Here is a 21156-nt window from a genome sequence, read left to right as displayed (position 1 = left end):
CCCATTTGTTTGGAGAGGAAATTTGATTGACTGGTCCGAGGTGTGGAGATTCAAATCATCAGGCCCGGGTACTTATTATAATCGACTCGAACCTTTGCGTTTTTAGAAAAGACTGCACTTTTTCTGCTCACTCACGCAACCTTGCGAAATCTTCGATAGCACACCTGACGCGTTCGAGGTCCCTCGGCCAAACTGCTCTCTGGGGGAGAAGGTAAGAAGATTACCATGTCTTTGTCCATAAATCGCCTTTGCATTGCCCTCTTTTTTTTAGGCCCGTTTCCCTCAAGTGTTGTGTGGATGCATAGAAGTTAATAGATCGGTGGTTTCCCACAGAGGTCACTCCACTACGCTGCTTCTTTAGCACCACAATGACAGACACCAAAACCATAACATGTCAAATGAATAGAAGACTACCACATCATAATATTACGACCCTCAAGAATTGAATCAAAAATAACCGCCACCTCACATTAGTGAAATCTGAGTGGCCTCACAACAAGTGTTATTATATACCATAGTTGGTATTGTACTGTACGGTACCAAACTGTGGCCCATTTTAGCAGTGTTTTAAGAATCATATTTTATTAGAGCAGTGGTTCTCAAATGGGTGCACACGCCGCCCGGGGGTACTTGAAGGAACTTCAGGGTGTACTCGAGATTTTAAATAAAACAAACATGCAAAAATCCTTTAACAATAATTAATCAATTAATTAATGATTTTTTTCAGAAAAATACAAGTTCATAAAACATATTTTATGTTCAGTAGGTTACTTAATTTCATGATTGAAACCATACTCGAATGGTTCGACCCAACTTTCACGTGCCACCTCTCGTTACATTTATTTTTTATTTTGATTTGTTAATCTGTGGACAAATGTTTATTTTTAATGATTTCTTTTTGAGAACAGGCCTGACACTTTATATTGATCATTTACTATTATTATTGATTATTTTTGTGGAATGATATTTATTAATAATTAAGTTATTTATTTTTGATAACAGATGATCCAAAAGAGGTCACTAAAGGTTGATTATCTTTTTGTGGACCAATCCGAACAAAGTTTGAAAGAGACTACATTTTCATAAATCAGACTTTTTTTTTTTTTTTTTAAATAACCCAATAATGCTTTGCACTGGTCTAGGGGTACTTGAATAAAAATATATTTCATATATATATACATCACTGAAAAAAGGTTGAGAACCACTGTATTAGAGGAATATGTGATGGCATAGTATAGCATAGTATATGCTTAGGAATTTAGAATGCCATGCCATCATTGTACAGTATTTTACTTCCCCATTCAACGACGTATTAAAGAGCAAGTCAACCACAAAAATTAATTGAATTTTAATGCTATGTTATATGTACCACCATTAGTCCAAACATGTGATTGTGATTTATTTTATGTTGTGATCCCATTTTATGTCGATAGCAAGTAGCAAAAATGTCTGCCCCCTGGAATGAATAAAAATGGAATTGGAGGAAGGGAGGCACAAAAGTGGGGCGACCTCAAAATAATAATTTAATGTACGGATGAAAAAAAAAACAAACAGAAAACAGAAAAGAATGGAAAACCCCATTAGCAATTCCAACACAACAAATACCAACCAGAACATAAGAGAAAATGACGGTTTCTTAGGACTCACATAACCAATCACGGCTCACCTTTGATCGGATTGCTGTTTCATTTATATTGCACAAATGCAATTTTAATCAGAATGCAATGTTATAAAATAGTAAAATAAGGGGATGTATAGACCAGAATATCAAACTGAATTTTTTGGACTTGAATTTAAGTAGCTTAACATTACATATGGTATTGCATCACACTGTATTGCATTGCATTGCTTTGCATTGAATCATAGGGAATAATATCACATTATATATTGCAATGAATTTATTGCATCCTGTTGCATGGTATTTTTATATTGTACCTCTCCCTTGTTTCAGGCTAAAGAGACTGGATTGGGGGTGCATCTAACCAATGGCTGGTCAGTACATGTATTGCCTATATATATATATAAATATATATATATATATATATATATATATATATATATATATATATATATATATATATATATATATATATATATATATATATATTATGAATGCATATTGCTCTGTCTCCAACATGTATTTTGCAGAGCCCAACTTCCCACCGCTGCCCGGCTTCATTCCGCTCAAGCCATGCTTCTACCAGGACTTTGACGAGATCCCCGAGCAACACCGCAGCTTGTGCAAGAAAATGTACCACCTGTGGATGTGTGAGTAAACGTTTCAAGAGCTTCATTTAGAAGAGGTAAACGTTCCGATTTGCTGCCTTCTCCACTCCTGAAAAGCGAAAGATGCTTTACAAGGGTCCTCTTGCAATAATAGGTTGTCCGCAGTGTTTTGTTTTTTTTTCTTTAAATCCACTCGGGTTTATTTGCTAATGAGCATCGAGGCTGAGCAGATGGTCTTGGTTTGAGTTGGGGAGGTTGACGGGGGCATTTAGTGATGGTTTGAGTTGGGGAGGTTGGCGGGGGCATTTAGTGATTGAATTATGTAACTTTCTTTGTTTTGCTTTCATCATTTTATGACACCATGAACAAGCAGTATAAAACTTTTACCCTGCAGCATTTGGACAGCCAAAGTTACGTTTAAAACTATGCTAAAGCATAGTGAAACAGTGATGCAATTCTAAGTAAGATTATACAATGAAACTCCGAAGATTGAACACATACCACACACACACACACACTAAAATATATATATATATTTTTTTTAAAAAAAAGCAGTAATGACAGAGGTTCATATTTTGTGATGATGATCAAGTCCTGCTCTTTCTTTCTCTTTATTTTAGTAAACGGCGCCACCCTGGCAATCAATCTTGTGGGCTGCTTCGCATGGATGTTTGGAGGTGGGGGCGTGACCAATTTTGGACTGTCAATCATATGGCTGCTCATGTTCACGCCTTGCTCGTACGTGTGCTGGTTCCGGCCCATTTACAAGGCTTTCAGGTAGGGATGCTATTTCTGCACGTCACCGCAAATTACAATCACACAATAATAAGCGCATTTCATGAAATTAATGCCTACATTCCAACATCATTATTCTAATTCCGGAATGGGATTTTTGGCTATAGCAAGTTTGATATCCATTTTAAGATCCTTGTACAAGTGTGGTCTTTACCTTACAGTGAGAACAAATAGCATTGTAGCATATGAAGCCAGCATATGTAGGCAATAAATATTTATAAGGATTTTGATACTGTTTTGAAATTATATCTGCAGTGGGGTGACGAGACGTATATATTACATGAATGCACTTGTGACAATGATATTTTCCCCTCAGGAGTGACAGTTCGTTCAACTTCATGCTGTTCTTTTTCGTGTTCATGGCTCAAGTGGGCATCAGCATCATTCAAAGCATTGGCATCCCGGGATGGGGAGTGTGGTAAGAAAAAGTAGCCACATATCAGATCAGAGCTGAAAATATAGTTAGAAATATATATAAATGTTAAAGGAAAATAATTAGTGATTTAAAAAAAAATATTAAATACGATTTAGAATGTTCAGTCACCTTTCAAGGCCAACATAATATTGGTTGCTATGTCTGTGTAAATATGCCATATGAAACATTGACTTCCATTCATCAGTTAGAATCGATGTAGGTAATAGCTGTACGTATGGAAACACTGGCATCCAATGGTCACATTAATCACTACAATGCTCCAATGGCTTACATTAGGTAAGCATTAGTCAAGTGTCGGCTCTTCTCCATAAAAAAAAGTATTTGACCATAATTTTATCATTTATTATTGTTATTACTATTTTAAAAGATGAGAATCATCATCCATGACACTGAATGAGTAAACATTGATTTTAATTGTGTGAAATATTTTGTGTATTTATTTGTCATATATGTTAATTACAGCTGTAATAACAATGACATTAATATTTAATTGAAATATTGTTTCCATCTACAACCATTTCAACAGCCAGCATGAGTAAGATAAATACATAAATAAATACAATTACAGAGAGCACACCAGCATATTTTAGGAAATACAAAAAATACAAAAATTGGATATATACTTTCAATGCCCAGTAAATGAGAAATCTAAACTTCAGTAATTGCGGCCAGAGGGCTTCATGCATTATTGTGCTGCTACAGCCATCTAAAAATGTATAAAGCCAAGCGTATAATCTTTTCGTTTCCCCTCTGAATTAGACGTTTGTCATGATGTCCATCGCCGGTATTAACATGACAGTGATGGACCATTAGGAATTAGCCTCGCGGACGTTTTATGACTGCTCTGTTATTAGATTTTTAGAGGCCATTAACGAGCACCTGACTCGGCCTGATGCCCACAAATGAATCTCGTGATGACGACAACCTTCATAAACTTTCAAAATGTCACCACAGGCGTTTTGGATGCACACCTGTATGCGCAAAGTCCTGCAAAGTTTTTCATCTGCTGTTCCTTTTAAGGCTGCTAAATGATGGCCATTTAATGTCCATATGACCAAATGGGTGCTAGCGGTGATTATATTGTCTTATATCAAACCGTTTTTCATTTTTATGTATAAAATGGCCTTTTTTTGGGCGGGGGGGGGGGGTGTCTCTGTTTCAGCGGCTGGTTGGCCACAATCTCCTTCTTCAGTTACAATATATTGATCGCTCTGATTATGTTGGTGCCTACCATCATGTTCACCGCCGTCGCCTCGCTGTCCTTCATCGCCCTCACCAAGGTGACACACAACCGTTTTTTAAAGTAAACTTTTTTAAGTCGCTTGACCCTTTTTGGGTGGACCATTTTTGGACATTATGCACCCGACGAATGTCAGGTTGAATGTCTTCTTGAATATCAACCTATTAATACTGAGGCAATATTTGGACAATTTTGGATCATTTTCCTCCACGTATTTTAGCTAAGGGACCGGCACACTCCGGCAGCTTGAAAACGTCACTTCGTCTTTCATGTCACTTCTAGCTCATTCACAATTTTGGCAAATTGTGGTGTTAAAATTCTTCAGCAGTCCATAAACAAAATACAGATGAGACTTGCCTAAACTTAAGTCTGGTCGAAGTACAGCAATCTATCTCAAGACTAGCTGCTAAGTAAATCACAGTCCAATACTGTAAGAATGATGATGAAGAAAATGACCCAAAGATTGACAAACTTCTGCGCTAGTGTTAAAAATTTGGGAACCACTGGTTTAGAGGAGATGTTCCAATGAACGGCAGTAACGCATAGCCACCAGTTATTAACATTTTGTGTGTTTATAAGCATAGCTGAGATGAGCGGAAAAATGGTAATTTTTTTTCATGAATGACATTTGTGTCAATTTAAAAAGTCAAGCCTTCACAAAACAAACAAGAAAGGTAGGTGTTGTGGTGTATCAAAACAAGATTATGAAACATTACAACATTCCTGGATCAGATCATACGAGATTGAGTAAAAATTGTGAAATGTTGTCACATACAGGCCGTGTAGAAGTCATATTCTTAAAAACCCTTGCGCTTGCAGATCCATAACTTGTACCGCGGTAGTGGTGGCAGCATGACCAAAGCGCAAGAGGAGTGGACCACAGGTGCCTGGAAGAACCCTCACGTCCAGCAGGCCGCCCAGCAAGCCGCCATTGGGGCAGCCAGCGGCGCCATGCAGGATCAGTACTCGGCCCCGCAGTATGACAACCAGATGTGAGACACGAATGACGCAGCGACGGCGCTACCGTCGGGGCCAAAGTTCGAACAATAGCTTCAGCCGTCATCATTTTGAAAAAAAAAAAAAACCCTTATAACTTTTCACGTAACATGCAGTGAATCCATTTATAACAGGGGTCTTCACCCTTTCTATCACCACAAAACGATCAACACAACACTTTAAAGGCTGCCGTCATTTCCGAGCTCATTTTCTTGCACAGCAAAGATAGATTCACCTGTTTTGTTAACACACATGTCAAGGATCCTTTCCTTGTGAGTTTGTGATTCCTTTTTGGCTGAGAAGTAGAAATCACGAGAAATCATTATTTCAAGTAGGTTAAAAGCTTTCATTTTCTTCATAGTCGTAGGCATGTCTCCTGTCTCTTGCCTGCGCCTTTTCCCCTTTCCAGAGATGTCTGTTTCTTACTCATTTTACTTCTTTGTGAATGACATTTTGGCGCTCAAGTGACCAAAAAAAAACATCCTAGAGAAGCCGTCCTATTTTCAAAATCAAAGGTTTTTCAGACTCTGATATTACATACAATGGAAATAATTCATTTTTTCAGGTGCGGCCCAGTACCAGTTGATCCATGGAAAGGTACTGGGCCTTGGACCATTGATTGGGGACCCTGATTTAGAATATATCCTCCATTCATCAATACAAAATAAACTATTTTTTTCTTTGCTTAGGCCGAGGCATTAGTCCTCATTTGGTGGCTTTTTGGTGCCAAGGAACTGTTAAAATACGTTCAGGCGCTTTATTCTAAATATGGTAGTCTATATTTTTGCTGGTGGAACAGGCCTCCAGTTTGGGCTCATTCCAGAATTGGAGGAAATTTTTCGACCCACCCTTCAAATTTGAAATTATCCACATACGAAATAATGAAACATGCAGTTTGAATAAATGTACTTGTCGTGAGACCAAATCTAAAAAAACAAAAACAAAAAGAAAGGTTGAAAAATAGTTTGAAAAAAACAAATAAGTCTGGCATAACCCCTAAAATCACATTTTTCTCTTCTCCCTCACTCTGCAAGGACCACATTAAATCTTAAATTAAATTAATATTTCTTTTGTGTGTTATTTGTTTCATAGCTGTCTTTTGCAATTGTGGGAACATCTGTTTTAATAAACAGAGGATTTTAGCACATGCATGCAACCCCGTCACCTTTTTAGCACAACAGTAGTAAGCAATACGCCGGACATGACATCATCAGTTTTCAAAAAGAATGCGTAGAGCAACTGCATGTCCCCTCTCGTATTTTTCATATTTTTATAAAATAGTGAGCCTTACTTTAATGTCTCACTCTACCTCGTGCAAACCTTTTATGCAGACAAGACTATGACTAAGAATAAGACAGTGTTTTTTTTTTTTTATTTATTTAAATTAGTAAATTTATCCTCTTGGTTACTAGTTGAAGTTATAGCTAAATAGCTATACTCCAGAGAGATAACTCCCATTAGCACAGATTTGCAACCCTGTTACCCGCAACTCTGTTACAGTGACTAAATAGAATGTATTTATTTATTAAAGCATGGAATAAAAATGGTACCATTGATCCGTAAACTGAACTAATCAACCCAATGGATTACCTATTATTGATGAATATTTTTACCAGAAAATCAAAAAAGTGAAGGTTTAAGAATTTTAAAGCCAAAATATTCTCCAATTCTACAATGATCCTTTTCATGCATTTTATCTGAGTGCAATGCTCCATTCCAATCACTGGTAGTTCACTGTCATCCCCCCCATCCCTCCTGTTTTGAAGTTTAATGTATTTTACTGTTGATTTGTGTGTATAACTGACTGTGAACTTGTAGCTATTGCATCAACCAAAGAAAAGTTAACATTTACCAGTATGCTGCACTATATACAAAGAGAAAACGGCTGTATGAAGCTATGCTGTTACCTCAGGGTGATATCTTGATTTCTATGCAGTTTTTCACTTTTTTTTTAACGCTGTGAAAAGTGTTTTTTTTGCCACACTGAAAAGAATAAAAATGGTTCAATATTGATGACACTACATTTTGAACATGAAGAAGCAATGTTGTAGTTGGTTGATGAATTTTTAATGCTAATATTTGAGGGAAAGAAAACTGTTTAAGATATGTTCACATTTTCAGGAGAATACAATCGGAATAGTAACATTATAGATTAATATAAATAAATTAGTTTTTTATGAAGAAAAAAAGTAATGTACATGAATAGTCTCGATTGCAATGTTGCATAAGGTACTTCAGGGAATTTTCTTACTCCCTCGTTCCGATTCCATTTTATTTATTGTTTTTTTTTTTTTTTTTTTTTAAAGTTAGTAATCTGCTTTAGCCTTCTGCTGTTTTTTTTTTTTTTTTTTAGTAATATTCAAGGCTTTTGTTCTGTTCTGTGTGGCCCTTTATATTTCTTTAAGCAGCGGGGGAAAATGTATGTAAATTAAGCATTTGGTTTTATCTAGTTTATGTATTTTTGTATTTATTTATTTCCTTTAGATACAGTTTGTGATGTTTTATAAAGTAATGTCCATACATTATGGCGGTGACCAGCCTCTTGCTATGTGCCTGTTTGACCACAGCGAGGCGCTAAGGGTTTTAGTATGACCTATTAAAGAAATGACACCAGCACATCCTTGATTTGTCGTAATTCAGTGCCTATTTTTCCCACTGACAAGCTGTCCTGTTTACCTGAAGCTGTCACCAATTTTTCTCTGGAGGTTTCTGCATGTTCGTGTGTGGTAGTCCACGTGCGCACGTGTGTGGCAATTAAAGCGCTACTTCCTCCCCATGGGAATGCCCGCTGCAGAAAAATGTCATCGCCATTTTGTTTAATTATTTCACGACACCAGGAAAGGAGAGTCCCACATGATCAATGCAAAGTACAGTATCTTTTTTTTTTTTTAGTATTTGATGGGTGTATGAGAAGTAACAGTGTGCAATTATTCAGACCATAAGTGGACACGCCATTAAGCACACCTGGATCGTTCAATGCAATTAGATTACTATGAAACGAAACAAACAAACAAAAAGTGACTCGTCAGAATGTTAAGGAGAGGAAAACAAGAAAACACTGCAATAACATATAATGAGACAATTACTGAAGAAAACTGTGAAAAACATGCGACTTTGAACATGTCAGTCTTGAATTAGCCAACAGTCATCAAGGATGGAGAAGCACCTGGATTTATCGCAAATTTTAAACAAAAGCACATTAAGTGCAGAAACAAAATCGTCCGCTGCAGCAAAATGCAGCCTGGAATTTGAAACTGCAACGCAGGCTACAACTAACTATAACGTGGTACGTTTTCGTTAGTGTGTGTGTGAGCGTTTATTCAAAGTAGCAGTAGTCTATTTGGAAACAGCAGTGATTTAAATATGCTCTTACTAACATACAGTGGCATGAAAACGTATCTGAACCTTTTGGAATTTCTCATATTTCTACATCAAGTCACCGTTAAATGCTATGTCTAGTTACACTAAAAATATGCAGGTGTTTATAGTTTTTTTATAATGATTATTTTTTTAAGATAATAATATGCAAAGATTACCATAAAGGAGAAGAATGAGTAACTCAACCATCACATTGAATAGTTGCTTGCTCCCCAATTGGGAGGAATAACTTTAATCGGACATTTTCGATAAAAATCAATCTTGGACCAATGTTTAGGTCATGCCACAGCATCTCATTGGGGTTCAAGTCAGGATTTTTACCTGGCCACACACTAATGTGTATTTTGTTCTTCTGAAACCATACTGAAGTTGATTTACTTCAGTGTTTTTTTATTATTGTCTTGTTGCAGCACCTGCCCTCTCTTTAGCTTTAACTGTCTGACAGATGGCCTCAGACTTTCCTGCAAAACTTTCCGATAAATCTATGAATGCATGTTTCCATAAATGATAACAGGTCCAGGCCCTGAGGTAGCAAAACTGTGCCCAAACCATGCATCATGCCATTTTGGAGAACAAGCAGGAACATTTTGTTGATAGCAATAGCTTCCTCTATGAAGTCTACCCGTCACATACCCTCCCTTGCCAATGTTTTACATATAGTTAATATACGGTCCAAATAGAGATATTGGACTGTGCCAATGATTTCTGTAAGCCTTTAGCAGACATTCTTTGATTCCTTTTTACCTCTCTGAGTATTCTAACCCTTACTATTGGCATCCTTTTTGAGCTCTACCTGTCAATGGACTTTGACAGATGTTTTTTTTTGGAACCTTTCCCAGCTTTATACAACAACAATTCTTGATAACTGGTTTTCACAGAGCCCTTTAGAGCAGGGAATGACGCACTTCAGAAAAGGCTTTTCATGAGGATTTTTTTTTTTTTTTTTACCAATTCTGTGTTTATAGTGGGCAAGGAATTGAGCAAGACCATCATCGGGTTTTACCTGAGGCCCCAGCAACTGTGATGTCATTTTCGGTCGACAGAGAGTGGCAAAATAGCCACCCCTTGAGATGGATACATTTGCATGGATTTTTACTGCTTAATTCATGTTTCACAAACATAATATTAATCAGAATGCCATATTTAGACTCATCAGGCTGCATGCAACACACAATTAAGAACTTTTGTATACTTCCTCGGTAAGAACAGTTACAAAAGCTTGTACATTATTTAGATTAGTCACTGACAGGACAGAAGCTTCAAAATCCCACATTTTCTTTTTGATCTTAATTGTTCCCTGTCAAAGCAAGAACCCTATGCTTTTTGAAAAGCACTTAAATGTGATTGCTCCACAGGGATGCTCTCCAGTCTCCTTGCTACAGTTATTTTGCTGGACTTTTTGCTTACAGCACTTAAAAAAAAAAACCCAGAAGTTGTTGCCTTAATGGAGAACTCATAAAGTTAATGGGAGTCAACACTGAGGTAATTATGCTTTTTCTCTGCAATTGCTTAGGGGGGTGTCAAAAAGAGTTCTTTTCTTCATGTTCTGTCAAAAGCAGATTTAAGGAGGTAGGGAGGCAAGGATGAAAAAGGGCAAGTTAAGTGGTGGTTTAGGGTATTTTCCCTTACTAAAATGGTCATGTATGACCTTAAGCTGACAGAGCACAGAGGAGCTTTTTGTTCTCCGTCCCAGGGGGAGATGTGGATAGAGTGCTCTTTCATGCGGTTGAACAAACACGCACGTTGCCGTCTGGACAACGTCTGTTGGGCATGCGCCTCACACAGGCGCGCATTGAAGCGCTTGTAAGAGTCGCATGTGAGCGCAGTGCAGGACGGCATCCGGTGGGTGACGTGACTGGTATGAGGAAGACTAGCGCTGTGTCCTCATGTATACAGGAACTTTTTAAATGGAAATTCTCCCCACGCTGCAATCATTTGTGTCCCCATCCATGGCGACAGTCAGACTGCTTCCTGCAATGGTTGTCACAGGGTGATGCTAGCTGGAAAGATGTCAGCTGTGTGGCTCATGCACTACCAATGGCCCACCATTGGTGTCAGATGCACTGATGGGGCATAAACAGGTTGTCAGGTGTATGTCAAAACTAACTGGTAGGACTACAGCAGTGTTTATCAGTGCCTCTCACTGTTTTTATGATGATGTACCCCTTGTAAAATGTTTTTTCAGAATTGTACTCCTCAATTCTGGAAAACCATTTTTAAATTAATTTTGAAAAAGTACTCAAAAGGCCCTTATCACATTTTAAATGTCCTACAGTCAAATCTTACCATTCGCACATTGGTGATTTAATTTCGACTGAATTATTATTGTTATTTTAGTGCAGTGGACCCCCACCATATGAAATTAATCAGTTCTGGTATTGGGATCGTCGTTTGGCGGGCAATAGAAACCTATGGTAACTAGCCAATGCATATAAAGCTCCAGATAAAAACATTGAATTTGTTTATACATACAGATACTGTATATAATATACATGTATACAATTAAATATCGTCAGAAATAAAAAAAATATATATAAAAGACAAATGAAATGTAATTTACCTTTGTGTGACATTGACTTGAGCTACTTACTGCCTTGGCCATAATCCCTAACCTAGCCAAGCTAGGTGTGGTCTTCTTCCGGCACTCGGGTCTCCTCCCGAATTCCAAAAACATGCATGTTAATTGTATTAGACACTCCAAATTGCCCGTAGGTGTTATTGTGAGTGTGAATTGCTGTTTGACTTTGTGTGCCTTTTGATTGGCTGGCAACCAGTCCAGGGTATCCCCTGGCTACTGCTCAAAGACTGCTGGCATAGGCACCAGCAAGCCGGTGACCCTTGTGAGAATAAGTGGCTACAGAAAATGAATGGATGGTTTACAAACATCTGGCTGTGCATGAATAAAACAGCAAACCTGTTTTTCAACCTACTCTGGGGGCGGCCATTTTGCCATTTTCTGTTGACTGAAAATGACATCACAGTTATTCACGGTAATGTCCTATCACGAGTCACCATTTTTCTGAATTTTGCATGTAACACTCACACGTCGAGTTATGATTTATTGTCCATCACTTTGTTCTCAGTGGACCACTCTGGTCTCAGAAAATAAAATTGTACTCTCTGTTCTCTATGCAGCAAAAACATGGAAACATAGGTTTGGACTGGACTGCCTATGAACTTGGAGCACAATCTAACTTTTTCTTCAAAGGTAAGTTTTCCAAAAACTGATTTGTGAAATACAGTTTGATATTAAATGCAAGACTAAAAACACATGCAGCGGCACCATTTTTATATATATATTTTTTTAACACAGCAGACCCTCAAAACATGAGCGATTTGGCAGTTAAAATACTGGAAACTCCCAAGAAAATCAACTATGGTTGTCAGCTATGCTCGTAATCGTGTTTCCTTACCACTGCTGGGATTACATTATCATGAAGATCATAAAATTTCACAAATCTTTCAAAGGTCTGTGCCAAAGTATCTTTACTAAGGAGTGATGGGGGTGGAGGGGATCTTTGCATGCCGCCAGACGCTAAAGGAGGGGTCGCCCAGCTGTCTGGAAGGAAGCCATGTTAGTCATCGACTGCAAAAGAAGGGGTGCTGCCGCCAGCCTGTATAATCACTGATTTCATGATGAGAGTCGTCCCCCTCTGACAGGGAATGACTCTGGTGAAATATGCTGCTGTCAGAGGGAGGGGGTTGGGGCAGGGGGGAGCAGTAGTCCCCGTGGCTGACTCCATCATCGACCCTCCCCTCGGAACCTGTGGGTTGCGGATACTGTTTTTGCCCTCAAAGGATATCCTCCAATCATCTACGCTCAGATGGGACAATCAATTTTGAATCATCCCGTCATAAATATCCTTAAAGCGAGGATTCCCCAGCTGGGTGCATGCACACTTATGAGTGCGTATTGGAGGTGGGCCATATTACAAGTAGGAGTTTCAAAATAGCAGAATAACTGTGATCAAACAATTATAGTCATAGTTAAAGTGTTTTTTTTTTTTTTTTTAATAACGTTAATCTCTAAATTTTGGCTTTCTGTTTGATGAATGGATCCGTTTTTATGCTCTGGCCTTTTTTAGGGTTGTAAAACAAAAGTAAATCACACCCTGGCGGACACTGATTGTCTGTCATTGTTTATGGCTTAAATTGATAGGCTCTGGTTGTGAGTGCGAGGGAAGAAGGAATACATGAGAATCGAATAGAAAGTGAAAGTTGTTGGTTCGTTGAATGGTAAATTTTAAAATTAAAAAACGCCCCGACGACATAAAGTGTTTCTTTGTAAGAAGGCGTTTGCTTACCACAGTAGCAACTTGTGTTTAGCCTACCACATAAATGCAAAGCATGCAGCTGTGACTGCAGTCGATAGCAACAAAGATGCTAATATAGCATCCATAGCAAAACTCTTTGCCAAAACAAAACTTGAACACTCCGCAACTTAGAAAGTCCCTGACAAACAGGATGGACAATATTTTATTGGGAATGACAATAATCTTCTGAAAAACACGACAAAACATTTGATTCATGAGGAAAGGATGTTATCAGCTTGGAACAAAATAAACTCCCGAGTTAAAATAACTTTTGACGTATGTGTATAATTTTCTGCTGTGCTTCTCTTATGTAAAATATGCATTGAAAACCACCTCGTAAGACATTCAAATACGACTAACAAAGGAATTTTCAATATGGGGCCTCTTGTATAAGAAAAAGAGAATACAGTACCCAAAATGCGCATGAGCTGCCTTGAAGGAGAAGTGTTTAATTCATCGAATTTATGACAACTTTAGGACATACTCTATAAAACTGGTAAAGGAGGAAAAACGAGGGAATTAAGTTGTCTGTTGAGGCCCACCGACTGTCTGGCTCAAGGCGGACACAGCCAGCAGCTCTTATTTTTACCATGCAAGGATGAGTTTATTCCTGCAGAAATGAGAGAGTCATTCCTTTGCATCTTTATTCTCATAATTATGTCGCAAAGCCAGCTGGAAGATGAATTACCTGCAGCCTTGGTGCCAAGCCATGCATTCTATATGTGCAAAAACTAGCCCATGAGTCTTGAGGTGGACTTTTTGGTAATGTGTGTACTGAGTACAGAAAAAGTATAATCCCTGTTAAAGTTAGGAAATTTTGTAACTAAACTATGTATTTACGTACAATAGTTCAAAGTAGGGCCCAACCGATCAATCGGCCGTCTGATTTTGGCCCTTCAAACACTGGCTAAAAATAATACACAAAATGACCAATATTTGCACATTATTTTACATTTTTATCTTTTTGTAGCTAATCCATTTACATCACTTGTATATAAGTAACACTAGAATCATTATTTTACTCAAACCTATGTCATTAACATTTATGCTTAATTATATAATCATTTAATTATTTTATAAGGTAATTTTATGGACGTGTCATTCAAAACAATGCAAATGTTTTTGCTTAATTGAACAACACAAGGAACAGTGCAAGGATTTGACTTAGATGCCACTTTTTTACACACAACCTTAAGTCACAGTTTGTTTAATGAAATAATGAATTGCAAAGTGCAACAGAAATCAAGTATAGATTTATTAAATATGACACACATTCATCGACTATTAACAAAAACGAATCAATTATAGCTTCTTTTTAATTTGCTATAAAAAGAATATCAAGCCGAGTGCCTAGTTTAAAATTGTGGGGGCGCATAGAACAGGTGTCAAATTCTAGTCCTGGAGAGTTTGATTAAGCTAATCATTTGAATCAGGTCAGTTCTGGTGGGAAAATCGGAAAACATGCAGGATGACGGCCCTCGAAAACTGGAGTTCAACACCTATGGTGTATAGTGACAACGTAAAAAATCTCATTCACTCTCGCCCCGACAGCCAGTCCAAGCCGCTTCAGTAAACAAACAAACCTCATAATAGGAACACATGGGACACACTTAGCTTTATGCAAGGCGGGAAAAGAAACTCCTACATAGATCTTGTGTTGTTCCTGCAGTTTGTCTTTCCACCGAGCAAGAGGGCGGTTAGCTATTGCTTCTTGATTAACTTGTTTCCCAAAGTTGCGGTATAGTCACATGCTCGCTTCAAACTTGTCAAATAAAGGATGACTGAAACATTTGGAACGCACTGGTTTCGTCTGCTAGCTGAGGAGGTACATCTTGCACCACATTTAAATCTTGCTTCAAGCCATGGCACATCTTGGAGCCACTTTTCAGGAAAAAAAAATGTTGTCATAAGTTATGTGCATACCGGGTGTATGAGTATATTTGTATACACACCTATTGCTGTGTCTGATAAGGATCACTGATTAAAGCAGAAATCTGAATCTTCAATCAAGATTCTAAACACACCACGACAGCAAATGACATCCTGTTAAATGTTTAAATACTTTTGGCTTTGGGTAGAAAATGTTATCTGCTTGTTGTTGAACCACAAATTTTTAGGGAGACTGTGAGCCGAGCAGGAATGTTAAATTCATGTGGTGATCACAAAAATGATTTAACTGACCCAAAATTAAGCTACGTCTAGTTAAGCTAAGGCTAGTCATTGTCCCACTGTGGCTTCAGAATCATTGACAAACTTGTGTTGTAGTCCCAACAGGTGTCTCTTCACATTTCTTTGATTTTTTTTTTTTTCCCTTGGTAACAGAATTCCCGGGTAGTTTGCGCCATCAGTGACATCCCTGCTGCGTAGGTCTGCTTGCAAGATCTAATCAGTCTCGCTTCACCACTCTTGATCTTCTGTTGCAAATTACACTTGCAGCTGCAAAAGGGTTGTTGCTTTACATAGGTTGCAGAAAATCCGGGGGGCATAGTGTACAAGCAGCTCATAGTCTCCCTAAAGATTTGTGGTTCAACAACAAGCAGATAACATTTCCTACCCAAAGCCAAGCGTATTTAATCAATCAAATGTGGTATGTCCAAGAAACCCACGGAAAAAATTATGTGCACCCCTGCACATGCATACCTCATTGCCAATCAATTGCAAGGCAAATGGAGACAATGACACAGTCACATTCACACAAAATCTCAAAATATTATTTTATATATATTTGGTTGACCGAAAATTGTTTTTTTTTTGGCAACGTGAGAGTTAGCTTGGGTGTCATAGTACTTGTGTCCAGTGCTTCTCAAATATGAGTGGAAGAGGCTTTCTGAGAAACTTGTTGGTATGTGGTCAACCTAAGTTCCGATTCTTTATTTTTCAAATGGGGAAATGGTCAGTTTTCTTACTTATTCTTACATAGGTTGTAAACATGGAGGAAAATCCATATGACCAACCAATCCATCAAAAAGTTGGGTATTGCGTTTACGTTTTTGTGATGGTAGTAAGGATAAGCGGCTCTAGAAAATGGATAGATGGATGGAAGTTTCATTGCTTAAATTATGTGTTTGTCCAGGTTTCTGTTTCCGAATTTTGGCTTGTCCTGTGATATACATATATTTATAAAGCAGGGGTGTGAAAACTTGGTCCTCAAGGTTAGCATCGTGCATGTTTTCCGTCTTTCTTTACCCGACACACCTGATGTAATTGACAAGCTAATTAGCCAGCTAATCAGGTAGCTCAACAGAAGCCCAATAATTTGAATCAGGTGTGTTGGGGAAAGAAACCGAGAAATCCTGCAGGATACTGGTCCTCGAGGACCGATTTTGGAGACCCCTGTTATAAAGAGATCATTCTTGCCCATGATCTGGCAGCTCGTCTGGTTCTTTCACACCACTGAAAAATCAAATTCACAAAACATATTCTGTAATGATGAACATTTTGTTTGTTGACCAAACAATTCCATCACCCTTTCTTCAAATCAGGCTTTTTGCACAAATAATGAAAAAACAGGGAATTAGAAAGTGTTTCCAAACTTTTAATTGGTAGCGTTTCCCACTACATACAGACAGCACCAAAGCATGTAATGATTAAAAACCCACACATCAGGGAAATGGTACTCAAACCTTTCAAGCTCCAATCTCGGGACAATTGATTTATTATTATCTTTTAGAATCTAAGCTGCACAACATAAAGTGCCTTTTTCATTACTGTTTTCTTGTTATTTCGAAACAACATTTACTCTACGCTTTGATGATAAAAACTGATTAAAAGTGAGCCTATTCGGACCACATCATTACCGTATTTACATAAATTGTCACAGCAGCAAATTCACACAAGCACACTTCCATTTATAATACAGACAGCAAAATCAAGACAAGAACAGCTCTGAGGAGAACTTGAAATAAATGTATAACCCTTATGCAGTATTTTGACCGTTTTTGGGTCATTTTCTCCTACATCATTCTTATAGTAGTTTACCCTAGGGATGGTACACTTCTGGTAGTGTGATAACTGACTTGTCTACACATAACCAGGGCTATTTAAACCTGGTTAATTCTCCCCTCATTGTATACAAAACAACAACAAACAAAAAACGGCCATATAGGTTTATTTATTTGAAAAAAAAAAGCTCCTACACAAACCTGCATAGTACCATTTTTTTTTGTCTTTTTTCTTTTTTAAGGCGTCAGTAGTTTTGCCAAATTCTGTCCAATCAGAAAGAATGTTCGTCTCCTAACGTCACCAGGTCTTTGGCGGGAAATAGAGTGATGATGTAAAACTGATTGTTACATGCAAACATGGATCTGGAGTATTTGACATATCTCCACTTTGAGATTTTAGACCTAAAAATTGACAACAACAAAATGTAGCTACATGTAGAGTCTGCCTAAGTGGTTGTGCCATGTTGAATTTTGGCATATTGGCACCATCTGGGTGAAATTTCATCTCCCTGGCGTCTTCTTCCAGTGCTTTCCCTTTGTGTTAAATGTCTTTGATGTAAAGATCAAAAGTTAAAAAAAAATACCACACGAGGATTAATTATAATCAGGTAATTAAAAATTATAATTATTAGTATAAATTGTGTGATTATCTCCAAAGCAGAAGAATACTTATTGATCGTGACATTTGTAATGAAACAATAGTAAATTCTAATACAAGATTATAAGAGAAGAAGTGTTGATGTGCATACTACAAGCACTGGAAGTCAAATTTGAACACTGTTAGTCATTGTTTTGCCCTTGTTGTCTTTGATAAATCTAACTTGCACGCGTTAAATGCCCCACTGTCGCCGCTCCCCAAATAGAGGCTTTAACCGCTAGTTCAAACGGGCAAACATCAAATCCGCATAATCCTCTGGTCCGTTACAGCTTCCCTTCGCTCCCTTGTGCAGATTTCAGCGCTGATTTGTACTTGCTCTCCCGCTGCTCCAGTTTCCCAGAAACCATGCTGGCACTGGCATCTCTGGCAGTGTGCATTATGTATATCGCGTATCTCTGTAACCCAGTGGGTTGTCTGCTGGGTTTTGGCTCTGCGCACGCCTTGGGCAAATTTGCCTTTGCACTTTTCTGGAGCTCATGCTGGTCCCACTCACCCTGCCAGCCTTTTGCTACTACGTTTGTGGATCTTGCTAGTTTGTTTATTTATCCCAAGATTTAAAGGAGACTTATTATGCAAATGGTTCTCAGTTAATAATATGCGCTTCTTTAAATCCCCAAGGAAAAAGTATTATTGTATACTTTACGAAATCAGCAGGATTTTAGGGGTCAGTCTTTTCTCATGGGGGAAAGGGGCCGAGCCCTGTTTCAAAATGGGAAATTTTGAAAAAAGTTACAGTTCAGTTGTAAAAGTCGAACTTTGCTTTTCTTACAGGGCTCTCAACGAGCGGTTTCACATCATTGTTTGCAAAGTAATTTTCGCACTATGAGTCTCCGTCCCCAATGGTTTATTTATGTTCAGGAGTGCCACGTTTTGTTCGATGTAATCTGTGATACATGGATGAGTTGCTATGCATATGGTCCATATAGGTATGGGCAGATAACAGGATTGATGGTTTATCGTGGCGTTAAAAGTCAAGGGTTAAAGGTTTGTCTAAGCAGAAAAAACGCAAGTGCGCCAAAGTTCCTGGAAAAAAAAAAGATGACAATCTTTATTTGATCACATGGCAAAACCAAACCCTTTTCCCTGGGGTCGTCCGCGCCCCGCCTGGCATTGCCTTGTGACCCCCCAGGGAGGCCCGCCCCTCTATTTGACAAACACTGGCTTAATCTAACAAAGGTGGCGTTCAAACGGAGAAGAAATGATTGGCCGCTTGCAGAGTTGACTCAACAGGCCACCTCTTTAAATAATTAGATGTGAATCTCTGTCTTTTTTTTTTTTTTAAACCTTCTTGCAAGGTTGTTAAGGAGGGTCTGAACCCCTTCGAACCTAAGCAGCATGCTGTAGGATGTGGATGTTTGGGTATCTAAACCAAAAAATACACAGAATTTTGAGGACGTCGACCACTTTTGGTGGATTTTTGGACAGCACTTAACCAAGCAAAATTATGTTCTGATGCTTAGCACGCCCCCAGTGACCATTTTGGAACTGGCTCTTAGCAAAAATACATTGAATTTTGAGGATGTCGCCCACTTTTGCATGCCTTCAGTGAACTTTTTCGAATTTATATGATGGCTCTCAGGTGATAACGTTCGAAATTATTTTGAAATATATTAACATTATTTTAAAGGTTTGATTTTTTTTTTTTTCTTCCTAAAAGTCAAGTGTGCATAACAGTGGACATTCATGGAAGCTCGGTGCAGTTAGTTGACACGATGTACTAGTGCTTGCAGAGTTGACTCAAAAAGCCACTGTGACTTGCTAGAACAATTAAAAGACAATATGAATATTTATTTGTTTTATTTATTTTCATAAACATGCTACACATTTGTTAATGTGCCAAATATTCAATATTTTGTTTAAAAAAAATCCAATGTAGACTTTAAAAAAGGTGCTAGTGTTTTTCACATGCTGTTTTCACAGTATGTTTATGCACCGTTATGACGTGCACCGCTATACCAAGAAAGCAACAACAATATACGTAACGCGCCACCGATCCGCTACATGGGCCATTGATGACGTGTCTGGCAGGAGATGCCATTTTTTTTTTTTTTTAACTCTGCAACACAGTTCTGAGTTTGTAGCATTTTATTTCACCCCTTGATCACACACAAATTCTGGTAACCCATAAAACACTAAGAATTAGCAATAGTTACAACTATTTCAAAACCATCATTTAAGTCAGTCATGCATCAGTGGAATATTTGCTAATACATTCTTCAAAATAAAGGCATAGATGACCATATGTGCCACCTGACCAGTGTTGGTAGTTGAAGAGGACAGTGTAAACGTACAGCTTACATAAAATAATCATGAGCCTTGCTTTTGAAAGAGCACCTTTTTTTTCTTTTCGAAACATTGGAATGTGCATATCAGGCCAGTTGATGCAAAAAAAAAAAAAAAAAAAGAGAGAGAAAATCCAGAGGTCAGTTCATGGATTAGACAGCTCTTGTCCCATCAAAGTCCATCAAGGAGTCCATAAATGCATAGAGAGATGATTGGTTAAGTGCACCAGACTCCGGATTTCTTTGAAGGAAACTTGTAGTTTGTATTTAAATGCACAATTTTTGTGACACATAATCCTGGAACTTTTTTGACACATGTATTATACTTGAGCAATAGCAAGTTTAAGTGACATAATTACACTATTTTTAAAGGGCCGATTATTTCTTTTGTGTAGGGCTGCAACTAACAATTGTGTTGACAATCAATTATGCTGTCGATTATTTTGTTAATAATTTGGATTAAAAAGGTTTTAAAACCTTTGTTCAAAAACAGGTTAATTATTCAACTGTCAATGCAGAATAGTGACTTAAGATTGTAGTTACTAGTTTGGTACATAAAGTGTAAGAACAAAAGAAAAAAATGGTGCTAACAGTTAAAAAGGTAAAACCAATTTTTAAAAATCTTTTAGTTTGTTTCAACACATAGAATGATTCTGCTTGTGTGTAGGACGACAAAATGATTTCTTTGATATTCGATTATTTGTTGACAAATCGATAAATTGTTGTAGCCTTACTTCCAGGTATAACACACAGACGCCAAATTAAAATGCAGTAATTGATGGAATACAGTGCTGTGTGTGAACAATAGCTTCCATAAAATTAAGCAATTACTGCAATTGTTTTCGGGAGAGTCTCCCCACCCCAACCTTTTTTTTTTGGGGGGGGGGGGGG

General features: G+C 37.9%; 1 protein-coding gene across 3 annotated transcripts; it reads left to right on the top strand.

Moving 5' to 3' along the window:
- Window positions 1-6: 6 nt before the first annotated feature.
- Window positions 7-8309, top strand: scamp5b (secretory carrier membrane protein 5b). Of its 3 annotated transcripts, XM_088412922.1 has the most exons (8): window positions 7-68; window positions 160-211; window positions 1952-1992; window positions 2149-2268; window positions 2847-3003; window positions 3338-3439; window positions 4620-4737; window positions 5517-8309. In XM_088412922.1, exons 3-8 carry the CDS (start codon window positions 1986-1988, stop codon window positions 5691-5693), a joined length of 681 nt encoding a protein of 226 aa, XP_088269048.1. In that variant the 5' UTR covers window positions 7-68; window positions 160-211; window positions 1952-1985; the 3' UTR covers window positions 5694-8309. The 3 variants fall into 3 exon arrangements, with proteins under 3 accessions (XP_088269048.1, XP_088269047.1, XP_088269046.1); XM_088412921.1 differs by having other exon boundaries at window positions 17-211; XM_088412920.1 differs by lacking the exons at window positions 7-68; window positions 160-211; window positions 1952-1992 and having other exon boundaries at window positions 2136-2268.
- Window positions 8310-21156: the final 12847 nt, after the last annotated feature.

This window comes from Hippichthys cyanospilos, chromosome 4 (assembly GCF_059441005.1).
Source record: "Hippichthys cyanospilos isolate Australia breed blue-spotted pipefish chromosome 4, RoL_Hcya_1.0, whole genome shotgun sequence".
Taxonomy (NCBI): domain Eukaryota; kingdom Metazoa; phylum Chordata; class Actinopteri; order Syngnathiformes; family Syngnathidae; genus Hippichthys; species Hippichthys cyanospilos.
Note: the sequence above shows the minus strand (reverse complement) of the source record. Positions and strands in the feature narration are given on the sequence as shown.